At 32.7% G+C, this 20,524-nt stretch overlaps 1 protein-coding gene across 5 annotated transcripts in view; it reads left to right on the forward strand.

Annotated features, from left to right (window-relative positions):
- Positions 1-20,524, forward strand: part of LOC117173214 (neurogenic protein mastermind) — a 758,065-nt gene that overhangs the window by 719,318 nt on the left and 18,223 nt on the right. For all 5 annotated transcript variants that reach the window (XM_033361664.1, XM_033361665.1, XM_033361668.1 and 2 more), the window contains exon 4: positions 11,056-11,236. In XM_033361664.1, coding sequence (XP_033217555.1) covers positions 11,056-11,236 — 181 coding nt within the window. The remainder of the gene's footprint in view (positions 1-11,055; positions 11,237-20,524) is intronic.

Here is a 20,524-nt window from a genome sequence, read left to right on the forward strand (position 1 = left end):
GCTCTTCCGACTTCAAATATGAGGTGAAAATACGGGCCAAATGCTGATGGGTTGAAGAAAACTTCTTCCACCAGAAGGTTTTTATACAATCTGGTCCCGGTGGGGAATAGTTCTTCATCCCTCTTAATACTTTTTTCACCTCCTCGGTAGTGATGGGATGGCATTCTTGATCAGGTTTTATGAGGGCAACACATAACTCCTTGAAGCTATTTATATTTTCTGAGTCTTCGTCCAGTCTATGCTGCACTTCGTAGACTTCTCTCCAAAATACTTCGACCTCCTCTGGTTTGGGTGGGTGTTCGACAGTAACTGAAGGGTCTTGGAAGAGTCGAGATGGGTCAGAGAGAAACTGTTGATTTTCTCTGACCCACCTCTCCCTCTGCTCTAGACTTCTCTTAGCGTTAGATACTATCCGTTTTCGCTCAAGAATATGCTGCCTGATGGTCAGCAGCTTTGACTTGTTAAGTGTGTGGTAACGGGTCCGGAGTTCGCGCGCGAACTTTCGAACCTTGGCGGTAAAATTCCTGCCAGATGTGATGTAGTTAATCACACAATGAATGCGGGACGCGTACTGTCTTGCCCAGCCTATCTTTATGACAAGTTGATGCATTCGTCTTTTGGTCTTATGATCAACCGTTGGTTTTGTTTTACGGTTCGCATCGGCCAAAGCTCTCGCTGCATTATACACACAATAATTGATAGCCCAGAGGTCGGATGTTCCGGAAAAATGTCCACGAAGCTCGTCATCCATTTCAGCCAGATCTTTAGGCTTGAGAGAAACCTTGGTGTTGATGTTTCTCCGGGTCGTAAAGCATCGCTCTTCGTCTATTGGATGCCTGTCCGCAGTTAGTCTTATTGTCGCCTCTCTTTCTTTGTTGCCGGCTTGTTCTAGCTGTAGTAGAGTAGGCTTTCCGCTTACATAGCCCCTTTTTCGGAGTAGTTCAGCATGGTTTCGCAGACGTTGCTGCGAAAAGTGCAAAAGCTCTGGGTGTTTCATGCACCACAGAGCATGCAGCCGTGCCATGTAACCCCGTTCAGGGGCCACACTCACATCGTAGCACTCTAGCAAGTCGTGATTCAGTCGCTCCGTCCACCCAAAGGTCGCGAGATCCCGCCGATCGATCGCATTGAATCCATTTTCATTGGCTCTCCCAGCTCTAGATTGGTCGGCATTGTTGGCCGACCCATTGTCGGGAGCCCTGCGAGTGCTGTTGTTTTGAACTGCACTTACTACAACTATGTTTGGTGTTGTCATTATTGTTCCCACGAGAAGCTAGGGAAAGGGGTTCGTCCATCCTTGTAGAGCCCCGCATGCAAGGATAAGGCTGCGTACTCTGAGAGATCGCCCGGTAATATAATTTCTTAATAAAAAAAAAAAGAAACTAGGAATGAAATTTCGAGATAATTGAAAAAAACAAACATATTTCTGGATAAGATATTTTAGTTGAAAATATATATGGTATTTTTTTAAATTACAAAAAATCTTCCGAAAAATCGAATTGTTAATTTAAAAAATTAAAAAGGCACTTTGAGATAAGCTGATTTAAATCCTGCAAAATTTGTTTGGAAAATTTTATCATCTTCGAGGAAAATTTAGAGCAATTTTTTCTTCCCTTTAATGCACACGTGATTTTACATCAGTTTTTCTATACATTTTTTGTAGAATTATTTTAATTTTAAATTTAAACAATAATTTTTTAACATTATATTTTATTATTTGAAAATTTTCAAATTCGGTAATATTATAAACTGCTAAGGAATTTTATTAGTTTTGGAATTTTATTATTCGAGACAGAGAGAGTTTTACCGAATCGGGAATTTTATTTTTTCATGTATTTCAGTCGCCCCTGTAAAAAGTATACAAAATTCGCTGTAATTATAATTTCGACACCTGTGTATTGTTGTATTTATACATACATATGTACCATTTTACGGTAAGTCAACAAATCCTGGGGGGGGGGGGCGATCGCCGTTTCGTCACTATTGTGGATGCGCGCCTGGTTTTTCCTACAGTATTTATTTTTAAAAATGTGTATAAAATTTTGATGCTTGGGTCTTGGTGATTTTTTCCTAGTGAATTTCAGTCACTGATAAACGGGGGTAAATTAAATAGGAATATCTGTCAGAAAATAAATGATTAAAATCCAAAAAAATAGAAGAGACTTTTTTTACCTCTAGGTAGTAAAAAAGGAAAACTTCCGAAAATTTAAAAACTAATTATACTCTTTTAAGATGCCAATACAATTTACAAAACACTAATTGTAAAATTAAAAAAATTTTCAGCCTTCAGTTTAACAACTCAAATTTTAACGTTAAAATTTACATCATTTTCAGCATACAGGCTTATTGTTTGATTTTTCACAATTTTCGTTATAAGTTATAGATTAGGCCAAAAATAACTTATTCTGGGATTCCAAATTGCTACAACGTGAAAAGGTACAAAGTTTAAATGCAATGTATTCAGCTGCATTCGTATTGAAGTATGCAAATTTATTTGGTTTTAAATATAAATTAATTAAAATTTATTTTTTATTTTACACAATTGTAATTTATAACTTTTAAACTTGAATAATTTTAGGTCAACCATAAAAAAGTAGACTTATTTCAAATTCGAATCGGTTTACATATTAAACCATTGAAACCTCTGACCTGTTTTTAAGCTTTTTAAAACTCATTTGAAAACTCTTTTAAACACTTTTGGTTATAATTTCTTAATAAAAGAATAAGTGCTGCTTAGTCTACAGAGCAGCAGCAATTCCAAAAATATATAAAGTCTTGATAGTTAAGACATTTTAAATTTGTAGTCTTGAGTATATTAAATAATTCGAAATTAAAGGTATTTAAATATGTAAGAATTATTGAATTGAACTTGTTCAATCATTTCAGATTGAAACATTTCAAATTATTTGGTTAGAAAGTAAAATCGTATAAAGTTAAAGGATGAGAAATGAACATCTTTTAATACTTGAATTATTATTTCAGAACAATTAAAATCTTATAACTTCAGATAAATATGAAAGTAGGACTATTAAAAATTATAAGTGCCTGAAGGAACTCAACAAAGGTTTAGTTTAAAAAGCTATGTAAGAGTGTGCTTTTTCAAGTTTTATTAATTCATTTTTTTGATCATTTGGCACCCCTACATATTATTATTGGTTTGTAAAGAAAATAGCGCCTGATTTTTGTCAATTTTTAAATATATATATTTAATGTTCGCTCAAGGTCAGTTTTGTTTAAAGTGCTTGTTCCTGGATAATTTCACTCCTGGTTAAAGAATATTTGTCAAACTATACAACTGTAAAAATTCCTATCACTGTAAAAATTCCCGAAATTCTGGACAATTTATAATATTTCTGCATTTGAGAATTCCCGATAGAATCTTGTTGTTGTTGAAAAAGTGCATTGTATCCTTTTTAACCTACAAAAATGTTCGCAAAAATAAAATAGTTAATTAAAAATATAAAAAAATAATAAGATTCGCGCTAAATCAGTGCTGAATTGAATCCTACAAATTTTGTTTTGTTTGAAGTGCACGTGTTTTTAAATTTATTTTTGCAGAACATTTGTATACGATTATTGTTATTTTAAATTAAAAGAATAGTTTTAAAAATCACACATTAAACAAATTTTCTATAATTAAAATATTTGATTATTGTATTTTTAAAAAATAAGTAATATTGATTAAAACATTATTTTCTCAATTGCTACAATTCGGGAATTTTCTAGTTTGTATCTTTTATAATTGGACAGCATTCGGCATGGAATCTTATTATTCGGGAATTATCAAGTTCAATAATATTGTAAACTGTCCAGAATTTTATTATTCTGGAATTTTTGAATTCGGGATTTTCAGATTTCGGCATTTTATAATTTTAGGAAGTTTACAGTGTCGGGAATTTTATTATTCGGGATTTTTCAGTCCTAAAAATATTTCAAAACATTTTAAAAGATTTATAAAATTGTAAAAAAAAAGTCTGGAAGATTTTGAGGCAATTTTTTCGAATTTTACAAAAATTTTACGATAACAATGGGAATCATTAGAAATATATTTGAAAGTTATGAAAAAACTTCAAAAATCATTTGAATAATATTTATATTATTTGTATTTTAAGTTTTATACCAGATAACTTACGTAAATATTTCAAGTAAGCTGTATCAATTATAATATTTTACAGTTAATTCTAAAATATATTTTATGGAACATGATATATTTTATGAATGCGCCAGTGACATTCTCTTCATCTAATTTTTGTTGTCAATGCAAAACGTAAGCTGGCTTAGAACTGCCACCTTAACATCTAAAACCCGAAAGAACAATTTTCCTGCCACTTGGAATTATAATTATATTTTTATAAAAATGTTAGAATATATAATAATTAAGGGCATGTGATACTTAGAAAATTGTCGATTTTACCAGTTTTAGATTTCCCCGGCTTTTTTTCTAGAATAATATATATTTTCCCTTCAAAATCTGGGACATGATGGCGAACATGCTGACGGACGTTCCCACACACTTTTTTTTGTGTTTTTTTATCAAAAAAGTTTTGATATTGCTAACAACGTGCGTGTATATTTCGAGTTTATGTGTGTTACAATTCACCCGAGCGTTGCATCCAAACTACAGAATATTTTTGGTCGAAAACTTTGGACTTACAAATAAACATAGTAACTAATCTCCCGGAACTAACCTTGTTTGCAGGCGATCAAAAAAGTTTATTTTATAAATAATTTCCAGATTATCGGAAAGGCAGAAATGAAAAACAACGTAACCTTAAAATAATGCATATGCATAACATTTTTATTCAGCACAATAAATTTTGTTGCTGTTATATCTCTAAAAAAAAAGAGTCCGGCGACGTCCGTTATGATATTTTATAGCATCTCCGAAATCAGTTTTCAAAAATTTTCATTTTCGTGGAGAAAAAGCCAGGGAAACTGTAAGTATCACATGCCCTTAAGAAATTGGAAAATACATACGAGAACTTGATTAGACGAATAGTATAAAAAATCTATTGAAATTGCAGATCACAAAAATAAAAATAAATACTAAATAATATCAAAGAACTATTAATAGATATTGCACTAAAAGTTTTATCAGTTTGAATAAAAATATAATATTATAGAGTACAAAAATTATAACTTATAAAAGAATACAAATTAGAAGAAAATATATGAAACCGAAATAAAAAATTCTCATGGTCTTTTATGTCTGGCATTTAACAAAGATAACCATGTGTTGCAAAGTTATAAATGTAAATAAATTTTAATTGGGAATTTATTTTCAATTTAAATGGTTCATGTCCGAGCTATGTTACCATAAGTGCGCATCGAGGGGTCTACTGGGTTATGGTTGCTATCTACGGGTGGCGGTGGGTAGAGGGGAACTGACCATTTTCGCCAGACGCGCCGTCTATATTTATCGCGGGTAACTAAGCCCGCACCGCATCTACGTTTATAATATCTTTGGAAGAAACTCCGGGGATGTGCGGTGCTCAATAAGGCGTGACAAAACAGGAACCTGTTTACGTTCGGAATTGGACTATATACGGTTCCGTGAGGGTAGGTCAGGTCCAAGGTCAGTTCCAAAACCGCGACTATCTCCGAGTTTGACTGTACTTCAGTTTTTGAGATTTTCTAATTTCTTAGGCTTTGGATTCTATTCTATTTAATTTTTAAGGAGGCTGTTTTTAATTGTAAATATTGTTAGAAATTAATATGTTCAGATTAAAAGACTTCCAGTTTGTAATCGAACCTTATTAATCGTTGGAACCAAAATTGCTAAATTCGAAATATTAAGTTTTAAAGAATTGGAATTGAGAAGAGATGCAGAGTTTTAAAATGTTATAATGACGGGAAATGTTGTTCTTAGATATTAGTGACCACTCTTCTTGCCGCAACGCTACTGACTTTCATTTTAATGATTTTGTATGAGGCATTTTCATTTAAACCACCAGCTAGCTTCACTTCGTTGACTGCTGAGGGAAAAATAATGGACCAAATACCTGGGATTCGGCCATTTTTGTCCTGTTTTGGTAATATCTTCGCGAAAACTAATTTCTTCTATATAAGTGTATTCGAAAAATAATTTTTGTTTTCTAATTACTATTTAATGAAATAAAAAAATGAGAAAAATGGTTATTCATTACAAAAGATATTATAGAAATAAAGTTTTGTCCCAAGCATTTGGTCCATTGCTTTCCCATCGGCATTCAATGACCTGAAGTTGCCTGGTATTTGAAGTGAAAATACCTAATTGATTCGATGGATTTAAGTTAACATATTTAAATCTATTTCTAACTGGCTCGATGATTGATCTCCAATAGTTGATTCTATTACTATTGATTCTGTTTGAAAATTATGACCAGTTGGTTCTAAATTCTGCACATTTCTTTTAGCATATCTTTGACCTTAATATAGTAGTAAACACCGATATACGGTTGACTAGACTAAGTAAGATATTAATTTCTTCACGTGGGTTGAGCGTGGGTAACGGGGTCATTAGTAGTTGACTCATTTCGTACTGCAATCATTATTGAGACAATGTTTTTAGTTCCGTGTGCTTTGTTTTACTCCAGTTATTGAACGTTTCAAAGAAATGCCTACTCGGAATACACGCTATTTTTCCATCGTACATTTACTTTCTTCTAACCTTGGTTTTCATGAATTTTCATTCGACTGTTGAAGTTCATCAAGTCTCTGAGAGCTTTTATTGTTTTCTTCTGTAATTTTCTGCGCATCAAATTTAAAAAATTCTTAGACTTATTCTTGTCTGATACCTGATGTAAGATAAAAGCGTATCATTTGTTAACAAGACTAAAGCTAAATTTCATATAGACATTTTTGTAGAGAACAATTTAATTCTAGAACATTTATGAAGAATGTATCTGAAAAACCCTGGGAAGCTTTTGTGACGATTTTTTAAATATTTAAATTTAACCAGTTTTTCATTATTTTATCAAAACAGTCATTGGGTATTTACAAGTTTAAAGGATCCTTAAATAGGCCTGAATATGGCTCATTATTCTTTTCGAAAAGCAGGAAATTTCCAGAAACTGAACACTGTAACTTGACCAAAAAAATTTGTATGTAAATGATTTTCTGTAAGCTTTTAGTTCTTTCAGAAAGGAGATGTGATATGTACATTGTCATCACGATTTTATCGTGATACTTCGTACAACAGTGATAACACAATAAATACTAAAATTGTCGAAAATTTGTGAAATATCACGTACTCTTAAAACTATAATTTCTTTTGCATCTTCAAAATCAAATTTATTATACTTTTAAACACTTAAGTATATAAGGCAGGATTTTCATTTAATCTGACATAAAAATATAACGGTCCTAATCCGTTTTGAAACAAATAGCATAAAAAAAATTTATTTTTAACTTTTGCGAATATTTTTGTTGATTATTTTGTAAGTATGTAGTTGTAAATGAATTTTTTCGAAATTGGAAATAGCCAATTTTCAGGTTACAAATATTTAGATACGTAAATGATTCCAATTTATATTCAGAAATTGCAGACGGAGAAAAATAGATATTGAAAAGCAGATATTAAAAACTTAGATATTTAACCATAAAATATAGATCTTCTATTCAACATACAAAATATTAAAGGGCAATATCTGTTTCTATTGTAAGTATAAAATTTCTAATATTAACAGTTAATATCTAAGATATTAAAAAAGCGAAATTTTATCGGAGCAAGGTCGCTGACGTGTGGCGTGCCGACAAAAGATTTTAACACCACTTTTTCTGTATGTTAGCTGTTCAACGCAAAAATGGCATAATTATGCAAAAAGACGAATGCTTGAAGATTCGGATTTTAAAAACAGAGAACTACGATATTAACATCCTTTTGCATTTTATAGAAAATGGCATGCCTTACAGGTAATTTGCGGACAACTAAAAAATATTCCTTGAATATCTTAGATTCTGCCCTTTAATATCTTGGATATTCTCAGTTAAAATCTTCTTTTTAATATCTTCGGATACTCTACTTCAGTATGTAGATTTCTGTCCCATAATTAAATCGCTAAGATATTACCTATTAACATCTAGATAGTCTGTTCTAACAGCATTGAATGAGCATGACAGAAATATTGACGAATACACAGTGACAGTGACAGTTTCAAAGAGACGTGAAGTTTGCGTTGCAACGTAAGTGATGCCACTACAGCGTACAGAAAGTTTGTGCGCGCTGTAGTGGCAATACTTGATAAGTTTCTACGGTCGTAACTCGCGAAAGTATAAATACTCTAGGGTTTGTAAAGTACTTTCCTACACGCTCACCTGCACACAGCCATTTTCGTCCCGCTCCGCAGGCTACGAAAGCCGCCATTTTCGATGTTCATACTGTGAAAAATTGTTTTTTCTCACTTTTGTACGACTTACATTCACTTTTTTTGTTTTATTTTCGCCTTTGATTATAACTATTCTGTATGTTTTGCAATTATAATTTATCACATTTTGAAATTTCAAACTGAAATAATTTTTCATGATTTTTTTTCAAAACCGAGCATGTAAGCCTTGAAATTCAACAATTTTAAATCAGTTAGTTAAAAATTGTAAAATTTTGTATTAAAAGCGATCATAAAATAAATAATTTCAATTCATAGTGGATCATTCAAAATTGGACCATTTAAAACTTTCTTTGCATTTTGATGAGTGTACTTTTTTCAACTGGTGAACGAAGTGTATACACTGTCGGTACCGTTAATGAAAAAATTGTCGGTGCCGTTAAAAAAAAATTGTCGGTACCTGTAAAAAGAAATTACCGGTACCGACAATTTTTTTTAGCGGTTTTTTCAGAAAGCATATTTCTAACCAGGTAGCGGCAGATCGCGCATATTCACGAAATTCAAGGAATTCCTGTAATTCAAGGAATTCATGAAATTCAATGAATTGAAGAATGCATGCAATTCAAGAAATTCATGTAATTCAATGAATTCAAGGAATTCATGCAATTGAATGAATTCATGGCATTCAAGGAATTCATGCAATTTAAGGAACGTAGTGGCTAGCCTGCCGGCGCCGGCAACATTGTTAGTTGCCGGTGCCGGCAAGATTGCATGTTGCCGGCTTTTTTCCTTTTTTTTAACGTTTTTTTGCTAAATCGTATACTGATGTATGTTGATGGGCTGATTACAAAGCTGGACTTTAAAACACATGCAAATATAATTTGCAGTGTTAAAACTTTAAAAAATTACGCTTTTTGTTTACGAAGTTTATATGCACTATCTGTACCGGCAAAAAGCATACGAAAGGGACTTCTACACATTTTAGAGTAAGGCCATGTAACTGCGGAGATATTTTGATAGTTTTTGGCTTTTGACGCGTTTAACGAAACGTTCTATGTATAAATCACACTTTATCGTCGATTTTCGAATCAAGAATTGAAGTCTTGTGGGGGCGAAGATGCACCCCTGAGTCTAGTGGCAGAAATAATGTAAGGCCGCACCCCTACCCCTTTTCCAACACCACGTGGGGGCGGGTAGGCACCCCTGTGACTGGTCACAGAAATAATTAAAGGTCGCGCCTCTACCCCTTTTCCAACGCCACGTGATGCGGGAAGGCCCTCTAGTGACTGGTTAAAGAAATAATTTAAGGTCGCACCCCTACCCCTTTTCCAACGCCACGTAATGGCGGAAAGGCATCCTAATGACTGGTCAAAGAAATAATTTAAGGTCGCACCTCTACCCCTTTTCCAACGCCACGTGTTTCATGAAGAACGAATGAAAAAGTGACTTCTAGAATTGGAAGCAGGCTGTTCTTGCAACCAACGGTTGCAACAATTTAATATTGCCACTATTTTAAATTGAAATAGTCAAAAGTTTATTTGTATACACTCGAGTCGCGGTACTGCGAAATTCAGTACTGCGAACTCCCGCTATTAAGTACGTTTTTCTCCGGATAGTGAGAAAGACGCCATAACCCCTTCTCCCCTACTCATTTCTACATTTGATGATTTCATCAAATGTACAATTTACTGTAATTATAATAACGATTCAAACCGTCACTACAAACTCTCAGGATGTAAACAATTGACATGTTCGCACATAGATACACACACGTATCAAGGAGAGTCCACAATAGGATTAGAGAAACCGACGTAGCATTGACTTGACATAGCAGTAGCTTGTACGTGATGCGTGCGCATGTATTTTCAACTGTGTTTTTTTACGATTTTATGATTCATGGGAATAAACAGTTGAAAATACATGCGCGCGCATCACGTCCAAGCTACTGCTACATCAAGTCTACGTAAAGTCAATGCTACGTCGGTTTCTTAAATCCTATTGTAGACTCTCCTTCATCTGACAAATTTGAACATAGTAAATAGTCGGATGAGTGGGGTCTCCTCATGTGTGTCACTATTGAGGGCGGACCTGCGCTAAATGTTCGCAGTACCGCGACTCGAGTGTAATTTTAGCTTTGAGCTTGAAATTTGCAATTTACAATGGCGTAAATAAAGTCCCAATTATCGAGTCCGGTCCTATTGTTAATTTCCAAGATTAAATTCTTCCTAGTTTCACTATTGTGGCATTTACACGTAATTTTTTTAGTACAACCCCTGTCACACGAAATAAAATATCGAGTTGAAAATGCGAGTAGCTAAATTAAATAAGTAGTCCCTATGAAATTGTCTTATCTGTTGCTAGATGTTTATAATTAGAAAAAAGTGTTTGCATTTTTTTGTAAATATAAACATTTAGCACTAGATAAACCTTCCATAGTGCATTTTATTCATAATTATGCAAAAATGTCGATTAATTTAATTCGCGGTTAATGTGGCATGGGTTCCATTGAGACTTCTTTGCCTTATATTAAGCAAAAACATATTTTTATTGTTTGGTACGGAACTAAAAATTGAATAATTTATGATAATATTAAAAATATTAAATAATTGTTCAATTTGAGTGACATGAACAGTATTGAACATCAGAATTCCAAAATGGTTAAAATCGATATTATCTTGCATTTTTTCTGAGACTTAAATAACCATTCGGTTAAAGATTTATGGAATTTGTAATTAATAATAATTTTGTTAAGGTGATGCAACAGCAGCAGCACATGTCAGGAAACATGGGGGGTGTGAGGCCACCACCTCCTGAGTACAAAGCAGCTGCCCAGGCGCAAATGATGCATGCTGGGATTGGGATGGGTCAACAGGCCAGATTTCCTAACGCAGGCACAATGCGTAGAGCCACGCAGCAACCTATGCCACCTTCGGGTATGTAAAATTAAAATATTTCCATATTTAAGAGAAACTGAAAATCTCTGTTACTCGGATCTAATTTGCTCACGTCTCACAATCAGTCTATTATGTAACAGAAAAATTCAGACATCGAAAGGGTACTTTTTTATTTTATTTCAAGTCATGCACTATATTATAAATATTTTTCAATTGATCTTATGTATTTATTCAGGGTTTTATCTGAGATATTCCGCGTATTTTAATTGAAAAATTCTCGATATGAAATCGTACAATGTTTAAGTTTAAAATTTCCATTTTCTAATGCTTTGAATGGAACGTGTTTTGATCGATTACAAATGAAACATGGATATTTAAATGATAAAAAAATAATTAGTTTTATGGGCCGTTGTCAAAAAAGTTGCGAAATTTAATTCTCGGTTGTTTTACAAATTTTCACGATTTAATTGATTTTGTGAATAATATTATGTTAAAGTGCTTATATAGAAGTAGTTTTTAGCGCAAAGACACAAAATTTCACTTCCTTTATTTAGAAATGAGAATTTAAAATATAACCTAAATTTAAACGACATGTCCCCATATTCAAGTTCACACATAAAAATAGAAAAATCGATGACAGCGTAAAGTTTTGTGTATAATTTATGCTTATAGGAATCATCTGTTAAGAAAAGCACAATAATCTTAATTGTTTGTAAGTTAAATCGAATTTTCAAATTGCGTGTCATATGACTTTCGTGTTACAGAATTGGGTGACACTTTTGTAATGATTTATAATTCATAATAAAATAAGAATAATGTTAAAACTGTGAATTCACTGTTAAATAGAATCCAAAGTAGTGTACCCAAAAATGTGCACGTTTTCGAACGAAGTACTCGTGCCCAAACTTCCTGCGCGTGGCGCTATTGTTCGAACTGGACTGAAAAAAATGGTTTAGCTATCCCAGCTAACAGTTTATTATTTCTAGATGGCAAACTTAGCTGAAACACCTAGAAATCTAGGTGACACAGCTATATTTTCTTGGAAGGCGAAATTCAGCTAAAACATTCTTTTTGGTGTGTACGCGGAGAAAAGGGGATGCTTAAATGTAGATGTTCAAAGGGTAAGATTGCAGCACCTAATATCAAGATATTCATGTCAAACATTTACTATTTTTTTGAGATGTTAGGTATAAATTTTTTTTATGTTAAAGTGAAACAGATTCAGATGTTAAAACCGTTCGAGTGCATGCGCATAGCGCATTGGAATTTCACGACTATACTTGACTGTTTTCCTTCGTGTACGAACATTAAATTTTTATTTTAAATTCACAAATAATTTATTAATCAATTCCTTAAATTACCATAAATAAGTAAACTCCTCAAATATTTACAAACGTTATTTGACATGACCATACATGTAATATCCCCGATATTTCAGCTAAACATTTTGGATCTTAGATAGTACCATCTGACTTTTTAAGATCTACAGATGCTAGCTTTGAACATCTAGATTGTTGTCCTATAGTTAAACATAAAATATGTTAACGCTGAACATCTAGATGTTACGTTTGAACATCCATTTTTTTCTGTGTATGATATTATGGTCTAGGGCAGATTCTAAGCTTAAGCCCTAATGCGCAGTATTAATCAGAAAGGCAGTGTTAAAGAAAAACGGGCAGTGTTAAACCTCGATTTCAGGCAGCGCTAACATTTTTCATTAAAATGGTAAACAATAAAATGGGTAGTACGCTTTTCGCTCCCGAATTTCACAGGTAGGCACCGACTGAGGGGAGCGAACGTCCCCTTCCACTGCACGGACTACGGATCAGTGATATCTGAAATTGTATTGGAAATAGATTTGTATGCTTTTTTCTGCACCACTCTAGAGGTAAAGCATAATAAGGCGCGTTTTTGTAGTGGTTTGCCTAGTAGGCCTAATCCACGTGTCAATACTATTTCCCACCCGCAAGTTTTTTATGAAAGCTAAACTTATAATTTTCAATAACTAATTCTACCTTACCTCGCTTACTCACAGTTGCACACATTGGGACGGACGAAGTCGAGTTGACAGACATCTTCACTCAGGGTTTTAAATAGAACTAATGAGAAATAGATTAATTACAGTGTATATCTAAATAAAAGGGCGACGGAGAGAATTGCGGGGAGAGAAGGGCTGGACATTGGTAGACTTACAGTCGGTTAAATAAAAGCGTGGTCACGATTACTAGCGATCGGTAAATGCGAATGCTGTAATTTTTTTCCTGTATAGGTCAGTATAGTTCTTTATGCTTTATGAAAGAGAATCAGCTGACTGTTGTTCATAATACGAACCGAGCATTTTTCCAAAATGAATGCCGCATACGCATCGTGCTTCGAAGCAGTTTTTTTGTGCTTGCACCCGAAAGGTCCCAGAATGACCTAAACGGCTGCTGCGAAATATATGCAAAGTCGAAACAGTTTTTGAGTAAGTGGGTGAATCGTTTCAAAGAGGTGAAAAATGTCGATGACTTTCCAAATCGCGGTTCTGTCCAAAGTATGCCTCGAAGCTGCCAAGCCATTATTGGCGCTGAAGGTGATTGGAGCTGCTATTAATGTATTTGTATGAAAGTTTTCGATCAAATAAAACAATATTTGAAAGAATTTTCGTATTGAGTCAATCTCCCAATAAAATGTATATTAAGTGAATATATAACTAGTTTATTATTCCTAATACATTAAGAAAAATAATTTATGAATAATTTGATGCTTTTTCGTGCCTAACCATTATTTTTCACATTTGCCACATTTGAAAATTCGGACTTTGATGACATAATCCATCATGAAAAGAAAAGTAGCCCTAACGGGAGAAAACTAAATAACGGCAGAGGCGCAGAGGGCGCAGAGGTTTCGATCTACTCTTAAAAGCACAGCAAAGTCGCACTTGTTCATACAAATTTTGTAAAAAAATATCGTGTACACCATAGGAGAAAAATGATTTCACTCGTGTGATGACTCACATTTGTGAAAAACACTCTTCTCCCTCCCTTGATACACAATATACTATATTAAACAATTTCGAAATTTGATATTACACTCAATAAACCTGCGGTAACTGTTTTATAGGTTATGCGTTCCGGTATGTATTCAGAGTTAAGATTTTAACTCCAGTCGTTTCGTTCAATCAATTATAGCTGGTCGAAATTTAAGTAAAAGTTGATCAGAGAAAGGACTATTTATTGCAAGTGACTAATAATCATATGATTGAACTTTCTTAAGGATTCTAAAAATCTTTCAATGTGTTGAAAAATAGGTTAAACAATTTCAAATTTACACTAATTCGCTTAGCAGAAAACGCAGATAAATAGGTTTCGCTTTAAAAATTATCTCTGCCACTATGATTCTTGTTCTATGAAATTGGTATTTTTGTTCTAGTCTAGATGTGAAATATCGAGAGAGAGAATACTTTATTTTGTTTTTTGAAGTCCCAACAAACTTTTTTCCAACGACCCTTAAGACCATGTAACGAGTGGACCAGCTGATCAAGTCAGTCCTGACATCAATATTTTTTCACTCATATTTAAAAATAAAAGTTTAAGTTACGCGGAAAAAAATGTAAGAAAATAGTAGTAAATATTAAAGGACCGTTTGTGACCAGGCACATAGTTGAGGGAAGAAAAAAGTTTATTTATGAAAATAAGAAATATCAACCGACGCATATAGGCTTTACGCAGAAGTTTAGCTTCTATTTTTCTCTGTCGGTAATCATGCAATCTGTATTACCCACAGACCCGTAGAAGTTCGAAGTTGTACACTCGCTGTGATAGTGCTGCTCTGACACAGCTGACACGTATGTCAGACCAAATTTGTTTATTTTCATTTCAAGTGCAAACATTAGTTTTTGCATTATTTGTTTATAATTTTCGTGATCGATTTTTGTCGTTTTTCTCTACTTTGATCAATATAAACCTCATACTTAGCCAATTGACAACATTGAAAATTGCTTGCAGGGTTCTGCCCCAATGGGCACAAAATTTGGCGACGTCTTTACGACATGTTTAGGGCAACTTTACTATATCCTACGACCATGTCGCGAAGGTGTCTTTACGATGTCGTAAAAACGTCGTATGACCTGACGATGTCTTTAAGACATCGTCAAGACACAATAGCGACACAGACATAGGATTTCGTAAAATTGTTGTAAAGATGTCGTAAAGACGTCGACAAATTTTGTGCCCACTGGGACAGCACAGTCGGTCCTTCTCCAAATTAGTAATTAAAAACAAACTTTCTGCACAATTCTAATATTTAGAACCAGAGACACCATCCTTTGAGTCTTCTATTTAGCGTGCCAAATTTTTAAGAAGATCTCATTCCGTCTGGAGGTAAGTTGGGAAAGAAAAGGCCTGATATAGCTTCCAGTTTTATTTTCTTCAGAATTTTTTTTTCAACATTTCCACCAGAACAAAGCAGAGCCATGTTCTTTATTGCCTCCTCTTTGATTTCCCAAACTTTCAGAACGACACCTCATTTCGTTTAGACGTAAGTTGGGAAAGATAAATCGTGGACTAGATTTAGTCACGTGACCGCCTAGTTACAGGGGCTTAAAGGGTTCATTTTTGAAGGTTTGATATCTAAAAATGTCAGTATTATGTAAAATTGTATACGTAATTCTCTATTTGGATCAATTTCACTTTATTGTACATAAAAAAGTTTGAGTAATTAATAATGAACATTAAAAAACTCAGCCTGAAGTTCTCCATGGTAGAGATGAATAACGAAATATTAGTGAATTGGAAATTTTATTGTATAATAATTCATGCAAAGAACAAAGTACTGTTTAAAAGAAAGAATGTTGTTACCTGGGGAAAAATTCTACTTAGAGGACTACCTTCAAATAATATTCAGCGAGGCATTCTCTGGCAAAAACACAGAGCGATTTTAAAATTCGCAGCTTTTGATCAAAGTCACGAGTCGCCAATAACTTTACAGATATATATTTAGTTGTGGCGAGTCTGTTTCCTTTTACTTCTCATTCCGGTGCTTGTAGGCTGTAGCTGTGTAGAATCCATCGGACTTTACTTTCATGTAGTACATTGGCTTGCAGCCAAACTTAAGAGGCACTCAAAATAATGAGAACGCGTCACCCTATCGATTTTTTCATCATTCATGCATGATTTTTATACCTTCATAAGTAGCTTTATTGTGGGTTGCTAGCTGTAAAAGCCCATGAACTGATTTTCGAAATTCTGCAGTGAAATGACCATTTGGTTCAGAAAAAGGTGCTTTTTTTCGAAGTATCGAATAATATTTTTTACTAGTTGTCCCAAATTGTGTAAGTAGTCTAGTTTTGAAAGCCCCGATTTCGGAATTATTTAATTTTGACTTTCAAACATATTTCAGTGTACTGCAATGTATTTGAAATTTGTGAAAAAAATGAATAACAATAAGTTGCTATCCTTCTTTTTTTGTCGCATCAATATCTTCGGGGATATTCTAGATTTAATGGTCAATATCACATCAAACTTTTTAAACCCGGTTTTCTGAAAAAAGCGAAAAGATAAAACATTTTCGCCTTCAGGTTAGTATTCTGCGGAAGACAAAATACTGAAATGTCCCATCAATTGATGCCTAACGAAATCTTGTTACAGTACAAGTCCGATAACTTTCCAACTTCGGGGCTGTAGGGGCGGAAAATTCCAGAAATTGCGGACTTATCGAATGTCCCCCCTAGCAGCCCGGTATTAGGTGCGCGCATGCGTAAATCACGGGCGCAAATCAAAATACAAATGAAAGAATCATATTGCGCACGTGAAAAAACGTAAAAAAAAACATAAGATCATTTTGGAAAATATAGGGTCATAGTATATGCATGAGGTACGTATATATTTTCGCCTTCAGCATCGTATTCTATGGAAAAAACATACTGAAATGTCCCATTAATTAAAGATAAACGAAATCATGCTACCTAGTATAATTGTTATTCATTCAAGTTTGGGTCAGAAATGATTAATGTAACTAACAAGAAAAAAAACTTCGATGGAAATATTGGCACCGGGGTCAGGGAGGAAGAGAAAATGTCAGGGGTTTATATACTCGTTAGTGCAAATATTTCGACCACACTTTGGGGTCCTCCTTTGTTCCGAATTTATTTTTCTAACACTTAAATACAAACATATTGTAATATTTGTTTCGTTGGGCAGAATTATAATGATGATTTTTTAGCGCGATTGACCTGTCGCGTATGAAGTCGGCTTGAAGAATCGTCACGATTTTGCCACACAGAAGAGAGAATTTTTTTAAACGTCACGTTACAAAATAAATCGAATGGAATTGCGTATTCGTCTTATTTTTCGTCAGTTTATTATATTGCGTACGAAACATATTTAAAAAAATTTTTTTCGATAAAAAATTTTTTTTATTTAAATATTATTCATAATAAACGTCGACAAGTTGGTATTCGCAGCATGGAGTTCTTTCTGTTCGCAACTAAAACATACTGTTAGCAGCATAAAGTTGGTTCGCAAAGATGCTTTTGTGTTTTTTATCCAGTTTTTTTCTGTTTTTAGCCTACTATGCCCCAGAAAAGTGAATTAATTAGTTTCACAAATGGCTACTGAATAACGCACAACGTATTTTATTCATTATACTGAAAAAATTTGCATTGAATCAAGTAGGCTAATTTACTTGGCTGATTTTACTTGAAAGAAGCAAGTATTTTCTTTTTACAAGGGACCGATTTTCTTGAATCAAGAAAAAAATAGAATCAGGACAACTATTTGAATTAAGAATATATTTACTCTAAGCAAAAAAGTATTGAGTTAATTTGTTTCATTATACTTATTTGCGTGAAGTTTAATAAAATATTGAATTAAGAATATTATATTCTCATGATAAGTACTCGTAACTAAAACTCTAACAAAATTCTTGATCCAAGTAAATTCATATACTTATTTTGACTGCTATTTTAATTAAAACAATGTTCATGTTCTTGAGACGAGAAAATGAATGTATTCAGCGAAGAAATAATTTCTCTTAAAATAATGCTTGAATATTTTCCTTCAAATAATTATTCATTAGAAACGAATGTCAGATTTACTTTCAAGATACCTATGTCATCAAAATAGAATCACATCAATCTTTTCAATATAAAAACTGTAGACTTGATACAATAGAGATCGCACACATATTATGAAAATTAATATATTGGTCTAAATTAATTTACTTCTTACTGCAAAAGTATCTTATTAAGTTGACATGATATGAAGTTGGTTCTCTTCGCCGCTAACAATTATTTTGAAATTCAATAATATTTATGCAAATGTAGATAAGAATTTTCAACTTTGATAAACTGCTAATTTTACCCTGACACACAAATCAAATCACTCATAAAACTATTTAAAAAAATATAAGTTTATTGCGTCGGTAAGTTTTTGTGGGTAAGAATTAAAAATTTTCAAATAGATTTAAAAAAAGTGTCATTAATTTTGAAATAATTATGCAATACTCAAAAGTAATTTCATTCCTAAAATTATTAAAAGGTTATAAATGTACTGCGTCTACAATTTTTTTTCGCTGATTATTTGTATGTATTAATCTACTTAAAATTAAATCATTTCGAATTTTTTTAACCGTGAAACATTTTTGTAAATAATGAAAAATAAATATATGACAGCATAAAACAAAGTTATAAGCTTTAAAAAATGCTTAAAAATAAAATTATGACATTCTCTTGATAATTTAAAAAAATGTTATGCGTTTATAAAGCAAAATATTTGAGGAAATTGAATTCAATAACATTTTTCAAAAGTTTATGAAGAATGCATTTCATTTTCTGAAAGAATAATTAAAAAATTGACAATTAGAATTTTTTCAAATAAAAGAATTAAGAATGCAAGGAGGAAGCAAATAAATATTTTCCATACGACCACCGTGAGACCCTATCTCTTTTAACCTGCAAGTTCTTGCACCAAACGTTTCTTTACAGAATTCTTTTTTCTTCTGATTTCGAAGTATTTTATACTGGAAATAAAAATAAAATATTGAGTTTTTTTAAATGGGTAATATTTAAACTAGCCATCAATTCTTTTTTACATATTTTAAATTATTTTTCTTTGGAATTGTTATTATAAATTAAAAACTGAATTAAAAAGTACTATAAAAGAATTAAATAAATCGAAAAATGTGCGTTTTACAGATATTTTTAAAAATCAGAAAATATTTGTCACTGAGGTTATTAAAGCGTTTTTCAACTCAAAAGTTATTAATTTTTTATAAGCTTTAGATCGTTTTTCAGCGGATTACATTTTTAAAGAAAAAAGTATGCAGCCCTTTGTAAAATAAGTGAAATTCAATTATTTTTTGCATATTTTAAATTGTTGTTTTAAGAAAGCCATTCCATATTCAAATATTAGTAAACAATGTATGATCAAAGCATTCGGTAAATTAAAAACTTCGTGGTTTACGTAAATTTTCGTATAGCAGAAAATTATTTTTTGTCATTGATGTTATTAAATAATTTTTGTACATGCAACTTTTCTTTACTATTCATTACCTTTGGGTCGTTTTTAAGCTTTTTAAATATTTAGAAACAACAAGTGTTGAGTCCCTTGTTAAATAGGTGAAACTTCGCTTTTTTACATATTTTATATTATTGTTTAAGAAATTTTATTTGTCATTAAAAATTCAGTAAGAGAGTTGGATAAATAAAATAATAAATAAAATAAAAGAGTTGGATAAATTGAAAACTGCGCATTTTATGGAGAATTTTTGTTTATTGTTTATTACTTTTACATATTTTATAACATTTTTAAATATATCAAGAAAACAAAAGTATATAGCCTTTTTTGAAATAAGTCAAATTCAATTCTAAAATTTTTATAAATAAAAAATGGTATATTAAAGTCTATCTAAAATTTGCATGTATCATCAGAAATTCTTACTCGAGATTTTGTCACCGAGATCCAAGTGCTTCGATAGCGAAGTCGGTAGAGCGCGCGGTTAGGACACTTGTTTACTAGGTAGTTTAGGTAGGGTTCGAATCCTCGTGGAGTGCGATATTTCAAAGAGATTAAGCGTGCGATTATATTTGTAAGTAACAGTGTGCAAAAATTACGTGTTTTAATAATTTAAAAAATGAAGATTATATAACAATAATTTCGAAAGTGAGATATTTCGGGTTTCACTCGTGTAAAAAACTACGAATTGTTTGCCGATGTTTCGTGAACATTGCAGTTCACATCTTCAGGGCTGACCAGTGATCCCAGATCTGAAACGAGATGCGGTCCAATACTATGACAGGGCTATGTCCGTGTGAATATAGTAGGAGACGCTGTAAATGACTGAGTTGCG

Source organism: Belonocnema kinseyi, chromosome 5, assembly GCF_010883055.1.
Source record: "Belonocnema kinseyi isolate 2016_QV_RU_SX_M_011 chromosome 5, B_treatae_v1, whole genome shotgun sequence".
Taxonomy (NCBI): Eukaryota; Metazoa; Arthropoda; class Insecta; order Hymenoptera; family Cynipidae; genus Belonocnema; species Belonocnema kinseyi.